At 41.9% G+C, this 24971-nt stretch overlaps 1 protein-coding gene across 1 annotated transcript in view; it reads left to right on the plus strand.

Annotated features, from left to right (window-relative positions):
• The window catches only part of LOC106809657 (titin-like), a 75458-nt gene that overhangs the window by 3477 nt on the left and 47010 nt on the right, over nt 1-24971 (plus strand). The window contains exons 2-26 of the mRNA XM_014812821.1: nt 5-67; nt 556-711; nt 2810-2968; nt 3266-3400; nt 3828-4004; nt 4480-4652; nt 5267-5402; nt 5711-5832; nt 7388-7595; nt 7839-7988; nt 8234-8407; nt 8608-8800; nt 9037-9173; nt 9662-9865; nt 9977-10099; nt 10257-10402; nt 10712-10883; nt 11101-11274; nt 11729-11860; nt 12102-12248; nt 12494-12673; nt 13033-13170; nt 13385-15391; nt 21948-22034; nt 22470-22505. Coding sequence (XP_014668307.1) covers nt 5-67; nt 556-711; nt 2810-2968; nt 3266-3400; nt 3828-4004; nt 4480-4652; nt 5267-5402; nt 5711-5832; nt 7388-7595; nt 7839-7988; nt 8234-8407; nt 8608-8800; nt 9037-9173; nt 9662-9865; nt 9977-10099; nt 10257-10402; nt 10712-10883; nt 11101-11274; nt 11729-11860; nt 12102-12248; nt 12494-12673; nt 13033-13170; nt 13385-15391; nt 21948-22034; nt 22470-22505 — 5529 coding nt within the window. The remainder of the gene's footprint in view (nt 1-4; nt 68-555; nt 712-2809; nt 2969-3265; nt 3401-3827; nt 4005-4479; nt 4653-5266; nt 5403-5710; nt 5833-7387; nt 7596-7838; nt 7989-8233; nt 8408-8607; nt 8801-9036; nt 9174-9661; nt 9866-9976; nt 10100-10256; nt 10403-10711; nt 10884-11100; nt 11275-11728; nt 11861-12101; nt 12249-12493; nt 12674-13032; nt 13171-13384; nt 15392-21947; nt 22035-22469; nt 22506-24971) is intronic.

The raw sequence follows: 24971 nt of genomic DNA on the forward strand, positions 1-24971 counted from the left end.
CGAGGAGGAGCTTCAGGGCTACGAGGATCGGCCGCTGCCTCTGGGAGAGGCCGTCGCAAGACTAGCGGTACCGACCTGCACACCAGCTCATGAATGCACACACGCACGCGTGTACATGCACACATGCACGCACAGATGCATGTACACGTGTACGTGCACACACGCACAGATGCATGCATGCACACGTGTACATGCACACACACGCACAGATGCATGCATGTACACGTGTACGTGCACACACACGCACAGATGCATGCATGTACTCAGACGCACATGTACACACCCATTCAGATATGAATTCACACATGCACACACACGTGCACGCACTCACGCACGCACACACGCACGCACACACACACGCACATGAACACACCCATTCACGAATTCACACATTCACATTCCACGCGCGGGCACTCACATGCACACGCACATGAACACACACACATGCACAGACGCAATTGCGCATATATATATATATATATATATAATGCAATTAGTCCCGTAGTCCAAGTATGCCATCTAGATCTCCCTCTTACAATTATATTTCTGTGTTAGGATCTGGTCACCGAGTGGAAATACAAGAAAGTGAGCATAGACCAGCTGCGCGAGACCAGCGATCATCTCCTCGAAACGTTTAACTGTGACTGCACACCTCGGCTGGAGGTGGCGCTACTCAACGATCGATATCTTGTCCTCAATGAATATGTACAGGTAAAGTTTGCTCGACTAATATTAAGACGGACTCCATATTGTTGAAAAGGCAGAACGAGAGCGTGTACAATTGTTATTAATGTAATAAAACTGTCATTTACTAACATAATTGTAACGAGATGTGTTAATTAATTGGCAAGTCACTGTCGCATTTCACCATAGCTTTTATTTACTCACAAAACCAGAAATACTGATAAATTAGTACGATACTAAAACATAACATAGATAGATGGCTGTAGCAAGCTGGCATATTACGTATCTATAGCGTAGATAAACAGATGTTAATTTCGACGTCAATACCTCTTACACGTGTAACTAACAAATTGATATAACATCAATTTAAAGTCGTACTCAATGCATAACATACATTTACACTATAGATGGGCGCGCTGTATTATTGTGGTCGTGGCCTAGCAATGTAACAATGATGTTGACTCTTGAGCTCTTATCCAAGGACTAACCAAATCCCACCAGAGGTTACACAAGTAGTCACAGTGTTCCCACTACCAGCCCTTCGTGGGTGCAGAATTATGTGCACTCGTGCTACGGACGACTTGGCTGCTTTTGCTTCATTGTTCCTACCTGCAAAACCGTGTGCTCACAGTGACAGACAATAAAAGGTGCAAAACGTAGGAATTGATATCATGAGTTGCTGTGACACTTCATCGTGAGTCGGAAAGGTACGGCAGGTTGAAACGACCAAGCTAACTGTTCCACATTTGTATGTGAGAGTGTTCGCTTGAGTAAGTGAAGACCGGCCAGACTGTGACAGAGAGTGACAGCCAATAGCCACATCTGCTCGGCACTTACTGGAACGGCGTGCATCGTGATACAATATGGCTGCGTTTGCAACCACCTATGAAAACCTATTTTCAAAGCGATTGTCTGGTGTCTGAGACAGTCAGCATATGTTCACAAACGCTCTGATCTGCTTGACGGCAAACGGCAGTGAATGGATTCTAATATTTCGCTTTCGTTTTAGCAAAACTGGTGCTGGTAACGGTCTGTAAACTTTAAAACTGCTAATTTTTCTGCACTGTGAGCACATTGGCACTGCAAGAGGTTCCGTTTGGTAGTCGTACAGTAAGCCCTCTCCTATCACGGGTTTTCTATCTGCAAAATTCGAGTACCTTTGGTTAGATTCCATTTCTCCAGCTGAGGCATAGCTTTCCAGTATCTACTATTTTACCAGAGATTTTAGACATTTTTCTTTAGATTCGTCTTAGGCATGTTATAACTTTCAAACCATCACATGAATTTCCTGTGCGCATCTATGCTTGTTTCTTATGTTCATCAAACTGCTTTGTTCTCTGACCAATCTCGCATGTTTGCCAGAGCCTGTCTGAGTCAATCATGAATTTGCTGATTCCCAAAAGGTAAAACATTAATGCACGCATTGTTCATTCTTGCTACCTGGCTGCGTGCTCTTATACAATGCTTGTTTATTCATCATGGCTTACAAAGCATCAACTGAGTGATGGTAATAAAAAACTGTCATGTTCAGTAAAATGTTATGTGGTGAGGATTTACTGTCAGAAGTGTGGCCAGTTCAGTTTAATAAATTATCCATCAGGTTAAAAGTTATAGTATAATACAGGCCTATGGGTATGCTAAAGGATACCTACTTTTAAGGGTAATTAAAACACTCAACACTATCTACATTTATAGTATATGTAGTGTGAAAGGTTATGCAATTTGAAGTGTAGTTAAATTACTAGAAATATTTTAGCAAGACCATGGCCTTATTCCACAAATTTTACCACATCATTGTATCACCCAACCATGGGGTTTCCAAGCGCAGCTTTTTCCGGTAATGTAACCTCAGTGATAGGAGAGGCATCGCTGTACTGGCTCTCTGGTTTTCCACATTTTCCTCCACGCTTGTTGCGTCTGTCTATCTATCTCTGTTATGCAACTATGTTGAGTTTATATGTTAAAAGTAAACAGTACTAACATAAGCTGCCACTGATTTTTTTTTATGTTTGATCGATATAGATTACTCGTGCATTCTATTCTAGTGCATTGCAAATGCATGGCACTAAAAAGTACATATTGGATGATATTGTTTCTATCTGAGAATGGTAACTTGTGGTTCTAGGGGCAATTATCAAGAGCGAATGGCCTGTACAAGAGCCTGGAGGAGACTCTCACGCACTGCGACACGTACCTGACAGAGATGGCCACATCAGTGGCTAGCGGCCATCCGGTGGTGGCCAGAAATGCTGAAGAGGTGCAGGAGCTGTTGCTGAAGACGCAGGTACAGGAACGTACTTGTAAGGCGGGGCTACTGATGATTTCTGTATCTCGCTATCTGTCACACTTTTCCTATGCTCCCAATCCCTTTTTTCATTCAATAATGATTTACTTTTGTTACCATAATAAACCCAAATAAGCACCCACAATATATGCAGATATCTACAGTAGTTAAACCCGACCTTACTACATATAGTGACAGAACAGAGTTGATGACATTAAGCAATTCCATGCTTATAATTCTTTGAGCTCGTGATATTGGATGTAATCCCTTGGTAGTAATTCGTGTTTGGGATTGCAGAAAATGCTAGAGGAAGTTGGTGACAAGAGCGCAATCCTTCAGGAGGAGGTCAAACAGACGGGAGAACTCGGGGAATGTCCTTTGAAAGAGCTCGACACCCATGTGCAGCAGAAGTTCGACCGTGTCATCGCTATGGTAACATACTATATGAACGTTGAGGCCCCCCAGGTGACATTGACAACATGTATCAGAAATTTCTGTGATGTGATGTGATGTGTTGGTGTCACATTCATCAAGTAACATTCCCAGCCATGACAGAACGCAACAAAATCTTTCAGGTCTGATACTCATACTTGAGCACTCCTCAATGTCAGTTACTAATCAAAATTAAAAAACATTCGTCACCACCAAAATTTGCCCCAAAAATCATGTCAAAACACGCCGCCAAATGCCAAAAAAAGGCGACAAAAAAAACGTCGCCTCCAAACAACACAAACATTGTTTTTCGTGGTTCGTGCAGACTCTGACGTGACAGACTCTGTGTGCAGATGTGAGGACTCAGTTGCTAAGCAGAATGTGAAACATTCGTCATCCACTGCCATGTTGTTTGCTGTTTGTGCAGATCGAGGAGCGGCTGGTAACGATCCGGAAGGCGTTCATGGAGTGGGCCGACTACCAGAAGATGAAGTCAGACGTGGAGACAGTGATCCGACCAGCTGCACTCGCTCTCAAGGAGGTGCAGCAGGTGCCAGTACAGCGCGACGACGATGTGCTGCAGAGCAACATTGACAAGGTCACGGTGAGCAATGTAGCAACGATGTGGTAATTAATGTAGCAACGATGTGGTAATTAATGTAGCAACGATGTGGTAATTAATGTAGCAACGATGTGGTAATTAATGTAGCAAGAATTAATATCGCGTCGATTTGCGCAATTAATGTAGCAATCACGTGGAAACGATTTGGCAACTAATATAGCAACAATGTAGCAACAATTTGCGCGACTGCTTTTGAACACGCGTCAAAAATCGATGCCGGTGTCCCGACAGATGACAGTTTGTAACATGCAACTAGCAGGTGTGTTAGTTTCGCAACCACAGCATTGAGGTGTCTACATGCCTCTCCAAGCCTATCTTTGACTGGTGAGGACGCGCGTATGCTTGCACGTATGTGCATGTAGTCCATGCCAGTCATACGTGACGATATTTCGCTGGTGAGCATGTGCGTATATCTTCGTGACGATATTTAACTACTGCGGCGGTGGTTCGTTGGCAGACGATGAAGGAGGACCTTGAGGATGTCAGCCAGCTGTTCAGCGAGCTTCAGCGTATATACAGCGCCCTCTGTCCCGGCGTTGACGCCGACGAGGATTCTGACTTCCAGCAGCTTCACAATGACTACACAGAGCTGAGTGAGCAGGTGGCCACTCTGCTCGAGATCTACCTCAGGTGAGCCAAACACACCTGCCCTCGAAAACAGCTAACTCAAATTATACTCATAATAAGTACTAAATACTAGTTACTAAATAAAACTCATAATTTATCTAACACAGCTTAGGTGGTAAAGTTCTCAGACCGCGTGATGCAGAGGCTGGGTTCTAAATTCTAATTCTTCTCTTCCAAAATTCAGGAATTCTTAAAGGGAGCAGGTATGGTGGTTGGGGAAGGGGCGTTGGGAAGTTGATGGCTATTTTTATGAATACGGTTTTGAGCCGGTAATTTTTTGACGTATGTTTTCCTATTTTGTGATACAATTCTTTTGACTACTGAGACAAACTGCTAATTAGACTACTAAATGACCCATATTTTTTCCTAGACACTGAAGAAATTAGGCCCAAATCGCAATAAGGGGTGCTATCCCCTGGACCCCCATCGGGATCTTCCCTTGTAATAGGTGCTTGAAGATGTAGGGATCGAATCCTCATGATATATATATATATATATATATATATATATATATATATATATATATATATATATATATATATATATATATATATATATAGGAGTATCATGGCTGCAAATTCGGCGAGTTTTAGCTGATTAAGGTAATTTACTCACAGGTGCCAGACACTGTCAGCTGAGTACACAGAGCTGTTGGCCACTATTGAGACACAATTGGAAGATTATGAAAAGCAGCTGTTTACTCTAAAACATGACACTGAGATGACACCACAGGACAAGATTAAAGATGTCGAGGTAATGTACTTTTGCACATAGAATCGTACCATGTTGGAGCAGATAACTTATACTCGTCAAGTATTATTAATACTATTATTATTATCATTGTTATCATTATTATTATTGTTGTTGTTGCAGCAAAGCTTTCGATTCATTTGAAGTCAGTCCATCGTTTTAACTTTGTCTAGAATTATGTCACTTGCATAAACTTTGGAGGTTCCTGCCTTGTATTATCTCAGTCTGGTACTATTACACGTGTAACGTACAAGCAACTAATGACTTCAAAAAAGTTATTGGGATAATGTGCTGATTTATATCTTGTACAGATTCTGCATGAAGCTGTGAAGGAACTGAAACCAAGTCTGGCGAGACTCCGAAAATTAGTCAGCTCTGAACTGGCGCCTCTCCTTTGTGAGAGTGATGAAGCTGAGCTGACGCAGAGTGTTAGGTAGGTGATTGGATGCAATCATACGTCATTCTGCAGTCATATTATATAGTTGTATATAGCATGTCATGGCATAGCTGGGTAGCATGGAAACATAATAAGGTGTAGTAATCTTGGTGTAACTAGTTACTCATTTACTCTCACGGTAGGGGATTCTAAATTTGAATTATGCTATCCTGCTTAAAAAGGCACACATATTTACTCTCATGGTAGGGGATTCTAAATTTAAATTGTTCTTTCCTGCTTAAAACAACAGACATTTACTCTCACGGTAGGGGATTCTAAATTCAAATTTTATTTTTCCGCTAAATAATTAACACTCATTTAAACTCACGGTAGGCGATTCTAAATTACTTTATTGTCACGGAATAACGCATGCGCAGTGAGTTCATTTTTGGACTTTAAACAATTTCTACGACACTCTCAACACTTTATATATATTGATCGGAAATTCAGAGAATCGGAAACTCAAAAAGTCGCATGTTGTCTCAGGTCTTCCATAATTATGACAAATTAATGGACTCTTGGATTTCTATGAATGGATAGAGAACTGAGGTGATTGCTGCAAACTATTTAGGTGAAATTCTCTATACTACCTGTGTTCGTTTGCCGAAAATTTCTTAGACACCACAATTAAACTGTTTGTGGACACCAAAATTTCTTAACCACCACAAACTGTTTGTGGACACCAAAATTTCTTAACCACCACAAACAGTTTGTGGGCCCAAAAAAATCTTACCCACCACAAACAGTTTGTGGACACAAAAATTTCTTAGACACCACAACCAGTTTATGGACCCAAAAAAATCTTAGCCATCACATAATATTTTTAGGCGAAAAATTTCTTCCTCACTGTCAGTGTGTGCAATACAGAAATGCTACAGGCAGCATAATAAGATGCATAAGCATGTTGGTCAAAGATAAGTAGCTACAGCCAATGCAACCAGCACAATTAGCTTTTGGTCTACTTTTAACTCATATACATGTTGGTCCACAGTTTGGTTGTGGTGGCTTAATATTTCTATGTGGAATCACTCAGTGCTATATCACTTAGGCCCATGTAACATTCCTCAACTTAATATCTAAAATTCCAATAATTTAATCCGCAATGCACTATTGCTTACTATTCTTATTCATTGTTATTTTATAGCATTAATATTATGCCTAATCTCTGAAATGCCACCTCTAAAAAGCGCCGTTGACTGCCATTTTATGAATAAATTGTGGTAGCACGTTGCCAATGTTTTAGTCATTGAAGTATATTGAGACACTACTTGCCCTGGTGTGATTTTTCGTGCATGGCAATTGTTGAATCCACGTTCTAGACTAACTAGTATACATTTCTGTATGTATGCATAAATCTCTAGGCAAGCCAGGAACAGCAAACTGATCAGGATCGAGACATACGCTACGTGAATATGTTAGAAGTTGTTTGCTTACACCTGAAACAAATCTACAAATTCTGTGGAAATTGTGCAATGATTTTTTGGCAATGAGGCCAACCGGGAATAAACCAAAAAATCGTTCGCGACTAACGTCATTGTAATTCTTTCTGCAGTGGTGTGGAGCAGAAGTGGACAGACCTTCTGCAGGACACTCGGACTTGTGCTGACCACCTGAAATCACAGGCTTCCAGCAATGAGCTGCTGGCTGCACTCCTGTGCAAGGAGCAGACCTGGATTGAACAGATCACAGAAACACTCACCAATCCGGTGGAGGTTTCACTTCAACCCAACGCTGCTAAGAAAGCGCTGAGAGAATTTGAGGTGAGCGAGAGGGAGAGAGGCAGAGAGAGAGACAGAAAGACTGAAAGAGAGAGAGAGAGAGAGAGAAAGAGAGAGCGAGAGAGAGAGAGAGAGAGAGGAAGAGAAAGAAAGAGAGAGAGAGAGAGAGAGAGGGGGAGAGAGAGATTGAAAGTTGGAAAGGGAAGATTATAAGCATGAAAGAGTTTTGTCTCAATGAAAGCGGACTCTATGTTGTTAACTCTGTGGATTTCTTGTTTCTTGCAGTCGATGTGTATTTCTGTTGATGCACACATGGTAGAGTACAAAACACAGCTGACAGAGCAGCTTTCTGAGATGGAGAAGTCTGGTAAGGAGGTAGTACCTGAATTCCAGCACCAGGTGGAGGAGAATGCTGCAGGACATGATAGTGTCAAGGTACAGAATAGAATTAGCAATATAGAATAGATCAACTGAATTCATTATCAAATATATATATATGTATTTATACAATAATAAATACGTAAGTTATGTGTGATTATTTTCCTAATTCTTAATATGATACACATGGAACGTAATTTTGGCCAAACCCTCACCCTTTGTGACATTCACACAGATCAAAGTTGTATAACGAGCCATTTAAAGTTTTGAGCAGTTCATGTCACAACAAATTTGTTATACAGGCTTTACTAGAGGAGCGAAGAACCACCCTACAAGCTGCTAAAGTTGATCGTGCAGCATACAGCAAGGACGATGACAATGTGACAACATGGCTGACCAAGGCGGAGGACATTCTGAGTCCACCTTCAGAAGGAGTTAGTGGCGAAGCTCTCCCTTCTCAGATACAGAACGTTCAGGTGTGCTTGAATTCAGTATTTTTATTAATCTATTGTCCTAATACTGCATCAGTGTGAATATTTAAGCCCTCCACTACCCTGCAGACTTTTGTTGGATAAGCTATAAAGCGTAAGCACCCTTTAAGCTCATCCATGGAACTGAGATAGTTAGTCTGGCACGCTGCCGTTAGCTTGCATCTCACAAGTGGACTTTCCCACAGGTGTTTTTAAGCACTGCCACCTCGCCTCAAACGTCTCTGAAGCAAATGACAGCACTTGTAGAGAAGATGGCACCAACAATGAATGCGGACGATTCGCTGGACATTGCCAACCATGTCAGTCAGCTGATTTTGAAACTCAATGTCACCTTGGAGCAGACAGTGACATATCAGGAGACACTTGGCAAGCAGTATGGTACGTGCTTTCGTTTGTTGTCACACATTGGGAGAGACAGTTATTGCCTACTCAAGTTAGGTAGAGTATAGATACATATAGCTATAGTTAGATATAGTCAGACCACTCACGAAAGATTTCATCTTCGCTATAACTGAGCCGAAAAGTCAGTGTTGACGACCAGAAAACCTTCGAACATTTTTTTCCAAGTAAATTATTTTACTTCTGTAAAATTGTGATTGTGTGTGTTCTTGCAGCCACGTGGCAACAATACCTGACACACGTGAAGGAGAGTAGCTTAATGCTGGATGCAATGGAGCACAAGATGAAGCAGCTAAAGGAGGCAAAGCCCCTTACTGCAACTGCTATTGAGGAGCGCCTTCAGAAGAACCAGGTACAGCCTTGCATCTGTCCATACCCTTACATTAATGACCTTGAATCCTGTGAGTTCAGATTCCTAAGTAGAGTATCTACAAAATTCTGGCTGGTCTTACACTAGCTGTGACTGTAACTGTTTTCATTGGTCAATCTGGATATATGTTTTCCTTCGCTCAGTGACTGCATATTTACTTCTCTATCACTCTATATTGCACTTCTATATATGCTATAAATAGATTGTCATAGTTTGTTATAGTTATGTTATATGTCACGATAGATGGCAGCACTGGCACGACAGTGATGCACGGTGGTTCTGCTGGAGTAAAAACATACTTGTCACATACTCTACGAGTTCTTTGTCTAATTGCGTATCCGTAGTACGAAACTACGACATAGATACATATACATTGATTGCTGCATTAAAGGGTACAAAACATGGTGATTATGGCATGCATTACTTACTTTTGGCAGTTATCTAGTAATGCCATGTTGCCTTACTTACAGGAGTTCACTTGTGAGTTAGAACAAAAGAACTCTCTGGTGGATGATGTTGCTTTGTCGGCCCGCGCTGTCGAGCGGCACAGCGATTCGGAAACGCGCCTGCAGGTGGAGCGAACTGTTACTGTGATAACAGAGCGGTGGCAGCTCATCAACCAGGAGGTGGAATCCCAGGAAGCAGCACTCAGGCAAATGATTGGAAGCTGGGAGGTGAGTACGAGGTGTTGTATGATCGCAAAGTAAAATTGAGACTTGTTGACGTGAGCGTTGGACTAGTTACTGCAGCAGTCGTCATGCTAATACTGCGTGTTCATTCATTAGACGTACAACGAGGCCGTGTCGTCGCTTACTACCAAGCTGGACTTCACAGAAAGCAAGGTTCCAGTCTCAGAGGTGGAGGTCTTTTCAAGGGATGAACTGCAGTTTGAAATTTCTGCAACGGAGGTCAGTGTACATTTATCTGTGGTAGTCAAATTGTGTGCCATGTGAAATGTATACATATATATATATATTGGTTCTGTTGGAGTTTGTTGTCATCAAAATATTATAGTTAGTGTTTATTTCAGTTTGCATGAAGATTTCTTTGATATGCTTTTGCCAGGAGTTACTCCTGGAAGTAGAACAGGTGATGATTGACTTGGATGGCATGAGAACTACTGGTAAAAGCCTTATCGCACTGCTGCCTGCAAAGGAGGTGCAATCACCAATCATAGATGAGATCAAAGGCGAAGAAGAGCGATGTGCAAGGTTGGTCTTCTACTTTTCTTCTTTTTCTTTTTCTTCCTCTGCTTTTTCTTGCTGTTCCTCCTCTTCTTATTTTTCTTTGATTTCATTTTGTTCTTCGTATTAGTTGTCTTTTTCTTCCCTTTATACTTCTTCTTTTTCTCTACCTTTTTTTCCTGTATTCAGGGCATGCACATATTGCTTTGCCCCCTTCTTCTCACCCATGCTATCCTGTATGATCTGTCGCTGCTTGGGTCTCTATACTGTCCAATGTGTCATGGACTCTATGTATTACTGGGAATCGAAATGGGAAATGTAATTTATTTTTCGCAGGTTGGAGGAGACAGTGAGTGAGATCTTCTTCAGGCTGCACCAGGAGGTCTCGATGAGAGATTCCTTCCACTCGGAGGTGACCGTCTCATTCACAGCACTGCAAGATGCCGAGGTCAAGCTGGACAACCTGACGGAGATGACCACAGACGATGAGCGCGTTGAAGCACAGAAGGTACGAAAGTTACGATTTCAATAGCAAAAAGTCGAAATCCGCTAATGATCTAACTTCTGCGTGAGGTGAGCCATGTTAGACTGACTGACTAATAATGCCTAATAATGACTAAATGAAGACTGAATGACTAATAAGCCTAGACATGGAGGTAATAGCTGTTAATTGTTTTTAATTAGTATATTAAATAGGGATATGTGTTTTGCCTGCTCCGATGTAGATCATTAGAGAGGAGGTGACTGTACACGTCACACGTGTGGAGACATCAGTAGTGCGCTACATGCAGACACACGACGAACTGCCGGAGGAAACAAGCAAACTGCTGTCAGAGTTCGACTCAAAGAAAGATGCGGTTATTGCTAAGCTTGATGCGGCCGAACAGGAGCTTAATGCGGTCAGTAGATCGTTAAGTTTTCTGAAATTCATAGATTAAGATCAGTTGATTAGGGTTGTAAAATACTAATAGTGGTATAGTAATATTTGTGATAAAACATTGAAGTATACTGATATAAATGTGATTGTTTGAGAGTATCTGTATCGTTGTTTGAAAGTACAAGTTGTGGTATTGTAATATTTTTGATAAAACGTTGTATAATGATCTAAATGTAAACTAATATAATATAATAATCTAAATGTAATTCTGAATGTATCGTCTGGTTGTAAAATAGCAATTGTAATCATAATATAATAGAAGGTTGTGTGTGATATAAATGTGATTATTCATGTCCAAATATATAAACATATACCGATAAATAAAATAAATCACAACCAACTGCTATAATGATATTGATAGTGAGCAGCTATTGTTTGCTAGCTGTCTGTGCCTGACCCCAGATTTCCGTCGTTAGGTACGCACGCTACGTGTAGTGTACAGGACGATGGTGCAGCATATCATTACACACATACACACCATCATCACAAGGATTCGTACGACGGTGATCACCACAACGACCTTCAATGTGGCTCAGCAGCAGCAGCAGGTACGTGCTGACATGTTGACGATCCGCCATAGTACTGGCAGGAACGGTGTACATCTGGATTCTTTGATGTATGATACTACTATTTGTTGATCCCTTGATTTCATACTTCTTGACAACTGCTAACACCGATTTATTGTTGGACTGTTTTGATCTAGCATGGTTATATCAGAAATTCGTAGTCAACTGTTGGTGTGGTTATAAATACTGTATGTGTGCCCTAATATTTCGTTGCTCTTCTCAGGCTATTGTGCAAGAGCTAGATGAATGCAAGGCCGAGATAGAGGAAGCTCGCAAAGAAGCTGAAGCTCTCTGTCAGGTGACCTCTGACCCTGAAGAGGTCAAGGACATTTTGAACAAGATTGCAGAGCTGAATGAACAGTGGTTAGAGGTAAACATGCAATTCAATCAAGATTGGTTTCAAATGTAATGCGCCCTATGTAGTACTATATTGTTGTCACTGCAGACATGGCAGGTAGATATTGGGTTTAGGTTGGTTTATATTTAGTTTCGATACAAGTTGCCAGGCAAAAAAATTACTCTGGTTGCTGTGGAAATGATAGGATGGAAAATATTTGGCTGATTGTCTCATTAAAAAAAGCAGAGCCTGAACGTGTGAATCTTCGTCTTGTTCAGGTGCAGACACTCGTTAATCAGAGCTCACAGCAGCTTGGTGAGGCCACAGAGCTGTGGTTCTGTTACGAGGACTCTCGGACGTTTGTCACTGAGTGGGTGGCAGGCACAGAGAATGCGATTGCGATTCAGCAGGCGTCAGGCAGCACCGAACCGATAGATGTACAAGTCAATGAGCTTGAGGTGAGATCCATGTCCACCTAACCTGTGACCTATCACAAGGTTAACATTCTTGATATAGGTGTGATCTAGTGCACACCCCTCCCCTCGCCAATTCACAGTCTACACACCTACCCTGCCAACCACACACAACACCGCTAATGAGGTGGAACGTAATTGGTACAGTTAACTTTGTTATAGTATAGCATGCCGTATAAGGGAAAGAATTCATTATGTAAATATTAGGTTACCTAATATTATGTAAAGAAAGGTTTAAAAACATGGTTCATTCATGTTTATTGTAACTTAATCTATGTGAGGAGAGCATGCTTTATTGCACCTGATGTGCATGTACAATGGTATTGAACACTGTTTCTTTGCAGGGTTTCATGAATGACTTCGTTCAAGTACACCACCACATTTCTCTTATGGAGGATACACTGGAACAGTTGGAGCAAGTGCAGATACCTGTTGACCAGGAAAAGCCCATTGTTGCGGCCTTATCTTCCACAGTCAATCAGGTAAAAGCATGAGATAACTGCCATACTAAGGGTGACAAAGAACATGAGTTCAAGTCCCGAAAAAAAGAAAAAAAGAATTATAAGTAACTGATGGTACTGCAGAGTAATAGTATAGCTAATTGTAATATAGTGTAAAAATATAACAAACGGTTCTAATTGGCATTCCACATGTGCTATATCATTCATCTCGTGATAATATTTTATTACATTTCAGTTGGAAGAGGTCGTCAAAGGCAGAGTCAATGCACTTAAGATCGAACAGGACGAAGAGCGAGTGAGGTTGTCTCAGCTCACCACCGTTACCACGACAACAGTGGTCACCACCGTGACGACGAAGCCGGAAGTCGATGTACTGGAGTCTCCGTCGGCCATGGAGGAGATGCCGTCGCCGAGCGACGAGACGTCCCAGCAGGCACTGCCTCAGGAGGCGGCGCAGGCCGTGCTGAGTCCAGACGAGGCGACCGAGGACACCGGATACTACAGTGTCGAGGACCTGAGACAGGTCGTCTCACCTACGAGTCCTAAAGCTCGAGAGACGGCCGTCGTGACCGTCGCCGACGTGCTTGCCGTGGAGAAGGCAAAGGAGCGCCCCGAGGCGACCGCGGAGGAAGCTCTCATCGCGTTCGAGGATGAGGAGGCTGCGAGCTGGAGTGAAACGGTCGTCGAGACGACGACGGAGACGACGACGGAGACGGCGACGACGATCGTGAAGGAGCAGGTCTACACGGAGGTGGACGATGAGTCGACAGAGTTTGTCATCATCGAGAAGGAGGAGGTCGACACGGGCGTGTCACACGTGGGAGAGGAAATTGAGACGAGCGAACAGAAGGAGGTGCGCGAAGAAGAGGCACCGGCTATGCAGGAGGATGAGCAGGAGAAGGAAGCGTTTGTGCTTGTGGATGAAGAGGAAGCTGAGGCACAGCCAGAGCATCCTCCGTTGGCAGAGGATGAGGTGGGCCCTGCGAAGAAGTCGAAAAGAAAGCGAAAACCTAAGAAGAAGAAGAAGAAGCATCCGTCTGATCCTCATGAAGTTGTGGCTGCAGATGAAGTAGAAGAAGTCGCCGAGGATGGAATGGTGGGAGAAGAGCACGCCAAATCAGAGCCAGTAGACGAGATGGACGTAATTAATGTTGCAGCACAGAAGGAAGACATCGAGGAGACATCAGTGACGATCACAGAGAAAGCGGTCATCGAAGACGTGAGAGTCGATGAGGAGCTACCAGAAGGTGTTGAGAAAACGGGCGAGGAGGAAGGTGAAGATGAGGAAGTCCATGGCAAAAAGAAAAAGAAACGAAAACCAAGAAAGAAGAAGAAGAAGTCCCTGTCAGAACCTGCAGAGGCAGAGCCAGAGGTGGCAGCCTCAACTCGTGAAGTGATCACTGAATCCATCACCACAGAAGTAGTCACTACAAAGGTTATAACTTCAGATACCATCACTGAAGAAGATACTACAGGAGAACTTGCTGAAAATGCAATCACTACTGAAGTAGTTACAGCAGAGAATGACACTGCTGAACCAGTCAGTATAGAAGTGGCTACCACTGAAGAGGTTGCAACTGAACCAACCACTACAGACGTGGTCACTACTGAAATTGTAACTACGAAACATATAACCACAGAAATAATCACAACAGAAGAGATCACTACTGAACCAGTTACCACAGAAGAGATCACTACTGAACCAGTTACCACAGAGGCACTTACAACAGAAGAGGTTGCTACTGAACCAGTTACCACAGAGGCACTTACAACAGAAGAGGTTGCTACTGAACCAGTCACTGCTGAGGTAATCACTACAGAAGAGGTAACTACGGAAGATTTCACTGATGAGCCTTCACTCCCAACTGAGAGCCCTATCGACTTCACGACAGAAGAAGCCGAGGTCTCTTCTCCGCACACTGTTGAAGATGAATCTACTGATGTATATGATGAAGCACCAGGAAGGAAGAAGAGGAAGAGAAAGCCGAGGAGGAAGAAGAAGGCAGGAGTTGTGGTGGAGCAGCCTGGGGAGTCTACAGAAGACACGAAAGATGATCAGTATTTTGTCACGGAACCAGACGATGATGTTGACACAAGAGACGAGGCAGAGAAACGTGTGACAGAGGTGACAACCATCAAGAAGACGGTGATAACTGAAGAATTACGTGAGATCACTGGAGAACGGGTGCTGGTCACAACAGACGAAGCTGAGTTCAAAGACATTCCACAGAGTTTGTCAGAGGTAAGCTTGGTCATATACCTTAATTCACATTTTAACATGATTTTTTTTACAGTATTTCGAAATATTGAGTTACCTTAGTTATCTTAAGTGCATTCTTGACATATTCCTAGGGAAATTGATCTTGGAACACATTTGTTCTATATAATTGTTCTCCTGGCACCTGCTGCTTGCTTGCTATAATCTAACATAAACTGCTTTGTAATGTATATGTACTGCTGCTTCAAATTAAGCATCTATTAAACTAATAGCGCATCTAAAACCCTTTATTGAAAAAGTGTAAGGAGAGGGAGGACGAGTGAGAGGAAAGATGGAGCGAAATGAAGCAATTTTAACGAGTCAATGTGCTAAGCTGCTGTAATATTTTTAATGTGCACATGCTTTTTGTATGCTGGCTTTGTGAAGATTTGGCTGCTATGTGTGCATTGTATAGATGTGGAGAGAGCAATGTGAGAGCATAGCTACAATGCTTAAAATAAACGTGTAAATTACTAATAATTGCACCTATATTTTCCTGATTTGTAAATTCTTAGTAGGAAAAGATTTTGCGGTAAAAGTGCTTGTCAAATTTGCGAATCCCATATCAAGGCAACCTAGTAAAGATTTGAGTTGCTACTAAAGAACACTCGTTCTAGCAAAAGAACTGTAACGTGGAGTGTGTTTATTTCAAGCATTGTAGCCGAAATGTATAATATCATTGTATATTTTCTGGGCTGTATACCAATATAGGGTTGTCGATGGCTCTGCTTTTAAGCTGTAGTGGCACTGTGCTAGCTATGATTAGTGTGTATTTGCACAACGGTAATCATAGTACCAATTCTGCTGACTAACATGAGGATTGGAGTAGACGACACCGTTTATAGTAAAAGGCTCGAAAATTGCTCGTGACTGGAAGAACTCTGGCACTAACTATAGTTGCATCAAGCTAGATAAAATGAGCAATTCATTCAAGCAACTAGAATCGTGTAGTGGGTGGCACAAACACCTCCAGCACATGTAACTACTAACGATACCACAAACTCCTGTCTGATCTACACGAGCAACATTAACATCACACTACTTTAGCCATAACCGGAAGGCAGAACCGTTTGCCAAACACAAAATAATGTTTAAATAGCACCGTAATGTATACTATTTTCACAGTCGTACGACTTGTGTGCTGCCTCTGTAGTTTATGTTGCTTTAGTGCAAGCATTATGCACTGTATTTCCATAGACTAGTAATTGTAGTTCACCATGTAATCCATGAGTAGTAGTTTGTAGGTAGATGTAGCTGTGCTTGCTGCTTTCTGCGTTTACTTATGCATGTTGCCAAAATATGTTCTCTGCAATGCATGTCACATTCTCTCTTATCTTCCTACCATGCTGCATACGTTGATCTAGCACTTAGCACATACCTGTAGATTTTGCTGACTAACATCTTTCCGCATACTCTTGATTGTACCTATTAAACCAATTAAGAAGATTTCATGCTGTACAAAGTTTTATTTTGATGGTTGTACACCAAGTTCATGGTTGACAATATGTTCTTACCCCTTGTTCACCATTTCGTGTTAGAGACGTATTAGTTTTATTTGTTTGTTGTATTTTTGTTGTCTCTTCTTCTTCAGACACTGCATGTCACAGATGCTAGTATCCCTGAAACACGCACTTCCGAAATCACTTACACAATACCCGGTGCTTCTGAAACCAAAGTAGCAGAGGTTACCCGTACGATTGTCACCACAACAACTTCAGACACAAGTGCTGGTGCTACTGAGGAGGCAGTGGTATCAGATGACACAGCCGAAGTGGATGAAAAACCATCTGAAATGGAGACGACGACAGAAACCATCTTAACGACAACAGTTACAACAGTCACAAAACATGGCACTGTGAGTAAAAGTCTCCAAACTTCTGAGGTGGAAATGGCTGTCACAGACATTGCACCATCTGCCATAGTGATTGAAGAGGAACCAATGCCAGAAGAGGAGCAACTGACATCTGAGACCATTGCAAAGTCTGTTGTTACCAAACATGTGACATCAGAGGATAGTTTTGAAATAGTTAGTGGACCTGATGATGAGCCTAGCTCTGTTGAAGTACTCAATTCTGATGAAGTAAGTGAGGCAGTCGATAATGTATCAACATCAGATGATAAGAAAACGTTTGGTGGCATCACCTCTTGGTTCAGTTCAAAGCTATTTGGAAAGACGAAAAAATCTGAAGATTTTGCAGTGGCAGATGTTCCTGAAGAAAAAATGGAGGTTATATCAGCAGTGAGGGATATTGATCATCCTAAGGCTACTGAGGATTCTTCTGTATCCGAATATGCACAAACGGCAGTGGATGTATCGGATGTGGTTACGACTACAGTCACAACAACTACTCGTTCGATCATTGATGAGTCACAGGGTAGCGAAGAACAAGAATCAGCACCCAGTGCTGACCAGTCAGGTGAGACCCAAGCCACTGCTGAAACAGAAGAAGGTTCAACGATAACTACAGTGACAACAATTACAAAAGCTCTTGCAACGGATGGTCAGTTTGAGCTGCAACCTCAAGACGAGACAGTGTCATCTGTGGTGCAACGAGAAAAACCAAGCATGGAAATGAGTTCTATGCACTCTGTTAATGAAACATCAGTAGAAGAACGTGTAGAAACCGTGATAACAACTACAACCACAACGACAGATGTGACAACAACTGAAGGTGTAGACAGTGTGCAGATATCTGAGCCAACACAGGAGGTTATGGTAGATGCCACAAATAAACTAGAAGAAGAGGAGCCAGAAGAGACACTGGAAGAGTATGAAATAATAGAGAGAACGATAACCACTATTAGACACACAAGTGGGGATACGGGTTATACCTATGACGAAACTGACGTTTCACAATATGAAGGCTATGAGTATGATGAAGAAGAAGTAAAATCTCCATCTGCTCTTAAAGAGTTAGTTAAATCATTCTCTGGCATCAGAACTATGGCAACGATGATTACAACTATGAAAACAGATGAAGAAACGGAAAATGCCACACCATTATCATCTGTCGGGAAGGAATCTCTACAGCCAGTTACTTCACCTGAAGCTAGCTTCCAAGCAGTAGAATCGGAAGAAAAGGACACTCATGTGTCTACAACAGTGACGACAACGGTACATACTGACCAAACAGTCAAAGAGGGCAAAATAGAATATTCGCCTGAGGAAGAAATATTCAGAGATGAATTAAGTGGAGGAGTGAGTAAACATCAAACAGAGGTAACTGACATAATTGCTGAGCAAGATAGAACTGAAAGGGGTCCTGATTTCACTGGAACACCTGTGGGCGATGAATTTGTACAGGAACCAACAGATACCAGTATAGGTCTTGTTGATGAAGATTACAGCGATGTTGCACAGGATATCACTCAAGTTACAACAATTGTCACAACTACTACACGCACGACAACCATAGATGGGAAAGAGGTAACTGAGGTGCATCCTGTTACAACTGAAACAACAGTGCGTGCTGATGAACGAGAGGTTGAAGACGCAAAGTATATTGAGAAGAGTAAAGACGTAGAGAAATCACTTGAAACAGAAGAGACTGTAGAACAGGAAGTCATGGTAGTAGCAACAGAACCCAGCGAGTTACCTGAAACATACAATGAAAGCGAGGTTACTGGGGTAACGACGGTGACAACTGTTAGAACAACCGTGGTAACTGAAGGGGAAACATGTGTTCACATTACCAGAATGTGTCACTACAGCTGTCGAGGGAAGTTCTTTGCTTCGAACTGAAAACCCTATGTATAGCTTATGTTGTTGACAGATGTACTACTGCAAGAAGTTAGGTGAGAAACCAGCAAGAACCTGTGATTCATAACAACAGCTTGTGGAGTGCAGCACATTGAAACACCAGACGAGTCTGTCGTTTCAACAGCTGAGGTACCGATTGAAGATCAAGATATCACCACAACTCAGGGAGAGACTCAAATAGTAGAAGTAACTACGACAGTGACCAGGAAAGAAATCATATCTACACCAGAGATAGCAGAAAGTGAAATACCTGTAACACCTGAAGATGTGAAGCGTCCTGAAATTGAGGAGATGAGAGATGTGGTTGAGATCGCAGAAGAGGCAATCCGGAAGAGCAGAACTCCTGCTAGTGGTCTTGCTGGAATGGTTGAGTCTATGAGAACTATCAGCACAATTACTACTATGGTTACCACCTTGACGACAGATGAAGCCATCACAGACGTACGTGAGCTTGAGCCTTCTGAGGAACAACGACCTCTAGTAACAGAAGAGGACGTTGACACTGATGTAATTCAACCTGTTTCACCAGAAGCAGCAGAGATCTTTGAGGAGCAAACTGTTGAAGATGTCCAGTACATCGAGGAGATTGCAGATACAAAGAAATCCGTGGAAACAGAAGAACAGCCAGAACATGAATTAATGGTAGTAAAGCCAGAACCCACTGAGTCACCTGAACTGTTCACAGAGAGCCAAGTTACTGAGGTAACGACGCTGACAACTGTTAGAACAACCGTGGTAACTGAAGGGGAAACAGTGTCTACAGAGGTCATAACAGCTGGGGAAGTTGTTCATGAACCAGAAGATGTTACAGATATTACTACGGCAGAAGTTGAGGTTGAGAAACCAGAAGAACCTGTGATTACAACAGCAGAGGCAGACGTTGAAAAGCCAGACGAGTCTGTTGTTTCAACAGCTGAGGTACCGATTGAAGATCAAGATATCACTACAACTCAGGGAGAGACTCAAATAGTAGAAGTTACTACTACAGTGACCAGGGAAGAAATCATATCTACACCAGAGATATCAGAAAGGGAAATACCTGTAACACCTGAAGATGTGAAGCGTCCTGAAATTGAGGAGATGAGAGATGTGGTTGAGATCGCAGAAGAGGCAATACCGGAAGAGGGCACAACTCCTGCTAGTGGTCTTGCTGGAATGGTTGAGTCTATGAGAACTATCAGCACAATTACTACTATGGTTACCACCTTGACAACAGATGAAGCCATCACAGACGTACGTGAGCTTGAACCTTCTGAGGAACAACGACCTCTAGTAACAGAACGAGGAGACTTGACACTGATGTAATTCAACCTGTTCCACCAGAAACAGCAGAGATCTTTGAGGAGCAAACTGTGGAAGATGTCCAGTACATCGAGGAGATTGCAGATACAGAGAAATCCGTGGAAACAGAAGAACAGCCAGAACATGAATTAATGATAGTAAAGCCAAAACCCACTGAGTCACCTGAACTGTTCACAGAGAGCCAAGTTACTGAGGTAACGACGCTGACAACTGTTAGAACAACCGTGGTAACTGAAGGGGAAACAGTGTCTACAGAGGTCACTACAGCTGGAGAAGTTGTTCATGAACCAGAAGATGTTACAGATGTTACTACTGCAGAAGTTGAGGTTGAGAAACCAGAAGAACCTGTGATTACAACAGCCGAGGCAGTCGCTGAAAAGCCAGACGAGTCTGTTGTTTCAACAGCTGAGGTACCGATTGAAGATCAAGATATCACCACAACTCAGGGAGAGACTCAAATAGTAGAAGTTACTACTACAGTGACCAGGGAAGAAATTAGATCTACACCAGAGATATCAGAAAGTGAAATACCTGTAACACCTGAAGATGTGAAGCGTCCTGAAATTGAGGAGATGAGAGATGTGGTTGAGATCGCAGCAGAAGAGGCAATACCGGAAGAGGGGCACAACTCCTGCTAGTGGTCTTGCTGGAATGGTTGAGTCTATGAGAACTATCAGCACAATTACTACTATGGTTACCACCTTAACAACAGATGAAGCCATCACAGACGTACGTGAGCTTGAACCTTCTGAGGAACAACAACCTCTAGTAACAGAAGAGGACGTTGAAACTGATGTAATTCAACCTGTTCCACCAGAAACAGCAGAGATCTTTGAGGAGCAAACTGTTGAAGATGTCCAGTACATCGAGGAGATTGCAGATACAGAGAAATCCGTGGAAACAGAAGAACAGCCAGAACATGAATTAATGGTAGTAAAGCCAGAACCCACTGAGTCACCTGAACTGTTCACAGAGAGCCAAGTTACTGAGGTAACGACTGTGACAACTGTTAGAACAACCGTGGTAACTGAAGGGGAAAACAGTGTCTACAGAGGTCATAAACAGCTGGAGAAGTTGTTCACGAACCAGAAGATGTTACAGATGTTACTACGGCAACAAGTACTGTTACAGACACCGAAGTTTTCTCTGTCAGCAGTGATCAGTCTGCAATTGAATTTGGCACCCGTGAACTTATTTCAACCACTGAGGTTGTTATTGAAGATGTGAGAGATGATACGACGCGTGAAGTGAGTAAAATCATCTGGGTAGTATGCCATTTGTAAGAGCAATGCCTCTAAATGGGTGTACAATATTTTGTCAAGTAATATGAGTTAAGTAATGTAATTTATTTCATGTGGTCTGGTTTGATTGTCAACGAGTGTACGTGTGTGAGTGTTACCAGAATCTAACATGTATCAGGATTCATGTACATTTTCTGACGAACATGTGGCATTTTAATGATGTGATTATTTATTACAGGAGGATATTGTTGTGTGTGAGGAAGTCACTGATGTTGATGCTGATCAACTGCTACCCGAATTCACTACTGCTCATCAAAAACTAAAGGTAACGTAATTGAACAGGAGACATTAAAGTCGAGTAACCTCATATGATTGATCTCTAAAGTCGTGTATCTTGTCTTGTAGTGATGTTCTGAAATGGCAGCAGTGGTATGTTTTATTCACAAATATTGAGTAAAGCTACCGAAATCAGATCATCACTAAATCACTACCATTCTCATGACCTTTCAAAACATTGGTGGTTTCTCGTATGTCCTCGGACACAAATTATGGCCATAGAGATAGGTGCATGCCTTCCTGGTAGTAAAATTAGCTTTGGGCATGAACTTAATGTATGAAATTTATTTGAGACAATGACCTAGTGATTAATAACACTCGTGATTTATTGCATGAGTACATGCACACGTGTGGGCGCGTGTGTGTTTATGTATTATTTGTTCATATAAGCATGTTATTGAACCATTTTTCATTTTATTTCCAGGAACCTTCAGAAAGCCAAGAGCTTCACTTGGATGAGGTAAGTTGGATTGTTACTGTACATCATATTAACATGAAAGTGTACGAGGTGGACAGTAGAAAAATATGTTTGTTTGGACATAGTAGCTCACCCTTGTGCTTTGTTGTCAGCTTAAATCTGTGCTTAAGTGTGCATTATTGATACGTTGCCTGCAGAATGGATTCCACTCAGAATTTCTGGCTGTCATGTGCAATGCATATAGAACAGACAGTTGTGTAGCCTGAATTGTTTATATCTCCTCATACAGTAGTATTTACCGGAATGCGAGGAAGATATGCGCTGTAGAGTAGTGCAGTAATGCTTATATTCGGTTACGTGCATCGATCTGACAAACGTATATTAGCTGTGAAAAGTGAGATTCCAGACATCTGCTTCTGTTTCACAGAAGCAGTGCAGTTATGAGTGGAACAGTTTTTCGTTATGTTATGGCTTGCCTTCTTATGCTTCTATGTGATTAATGCAAATTGTTATGCGATATTCTCTGTTGGAGTGATCATGGTAAAGACACACAGGGAGGCATTTCGTGATAATCTAATATCTGAAAACAACAGGATGTGGTGATGTGCTACTCAGGGCAAATGAGATTTGCTCGTCTAACACATTAACACAATTCACACTTACATGACAGACAGGCTTATTCTTAAAAACAACCCCAAATCTGCAACATGGCTTTAGCAATTTCTATGCATATCTAATTATTATTTGTGTTTGCGTGCATAATTGTTTCGATTTATACTTCTTGTTTCAGTATTTACTATGTATGGAGGTTGAGCCTTCTTTCTTGATTTTGTGTGGAATCTTGGCTCAGCAACGCAGCATGCATTATATGTGTAGTCATTAGTCAACCTCCTAACCATAGCTTGTTGTTATTAGATGTCTACTATTATATATGAACCTTTTAATGTTCATAACAGTATACTAAAAGTAGTAGTATGTCCTTGTCAGCTGTCTTTAACAATTGTCTTGGTGGATGCTATATCTGTCTCTTCTTTCTTTTTAGTCTGTTGTGGATGAAGGGAAAATAACACAAATGCTCACAGAAACCGGCATACAGATAGACCAGAATGTAGAGCTTGTTAGTCGTGTATATGTGATTGATGATGTACTAACACGTGTGAGAGAAGATGACCTGACTGAGTGTAAAACAGTTGCTGCAGACGAAAAGATTCTCAACGAATCTCAAGGAGTGCATACAGTTATGACAGACCATGTGGTAGCAACGCAACTAACTGATGTGGTCAATGCTGAGGTTAATCTAGAGAAATCAGATGAACCTACTGCGATTACTGCAGCTGTGATTGAGCAAGAGACGCCAAGCGAACCTTCCTGTGTGAACAACGTTGAGGAAATTATTGAAAAATCTGTTGAATTACCAACAAGTGAGCCAGCTGTGATATCTCAAGTAAAAATGGAAAAGACCAGTTATGATAATGAAGTAGCAAAGCAAGAAGATAATGAGATCACAACGACTGGGGTAATAGCTGAGGAACTAGTCGTAGATGATATTCTTGATTCTCCATATGTTGCCCAAAGTCTGCGTTCAAAAAAGAAAGAGACGACTGAAGAAGAATTTACTTCTATAGAAGTCGGACTCACACGAACACCATGTACCAACGATGTCGAAATAGCTGAGGCTGACGTTAGGAAGCCAGAAGAGTACACCGGCAATGTGTCCACTTCTGAGGCTAAGAAAACAATAAGGCCAGGAGAAGGAACAGTTCCTGAGGTTCAGTTTGAGAACCAAAAAGAACTTATCGACGACGTGAATACTGAGTCTAAGCATGATAATGAGGTGCTTCCCACCGAAGCTGTGAGAGGTACGGTAAATGTGGCAGGTCTGCAAGATGTAAGAACAGAGGAAGAATGGGAACTTACAGAAGGTAGTCAATGGACAGGCAAAAAGAAGAGAAAAAGAAAACGCAAGCCAAGGGGCAGACGGAGAAAGCACCATGCTATTAATGTCGATAATTTGCTGACAGAAACTTGTTTGCTTGAAACAGAATCAGATACGCTTGTTAAGCAAAATGAGCATGATAGCGATTCTTCAGATAGAGCTGAAATAATAGAAATAGAACGGGCAGAAAATACATCTGTAAATGCATGGGTTACTATAGAATCTGTCAAACCAGAGTCTTTAATGACGCATGAAGACCATAGTGATGTTTCTGAAGCGTTCGTAGAGATTCGAAAATCAGGTGACATGACAACAAATCCTGAGAATAGTTCTGTTCTGCATCCTGAAAGCACAGTAAACGATATCAGCGTGACGGCAGATTTTGCTAACATTCACATACTGGATGATGTTGGAGGGCAACATGACGAGTTAAAAGCTTTTCGTTCGATTGAGGCAGATGGTGTTGAACCTTTAGTCACTGATGTTACACGCGTGACTGAGGATCAAACATTGAGGACACCTACTAAAAACCAAGACAGCTTAGATGAAGCAACATTTGTTAAGGTCACGCA

This window comes from Priapulus caudatus, unplaced genomic scaffold (genome assembly GCF_000485595.1).
Source record: "Priapulus caudatus unplaced genomic scaffold, Priapulus_caudatus-5.0.1 Scaffold373, whole genome shotgun sequence".
Lineage (NCBI taxonomy): Eukaryota > Metazoa > Priapulida > Priapulimorpha > Priapulimorphida > Priapulidae > Priapulus > Priapulus caudatus.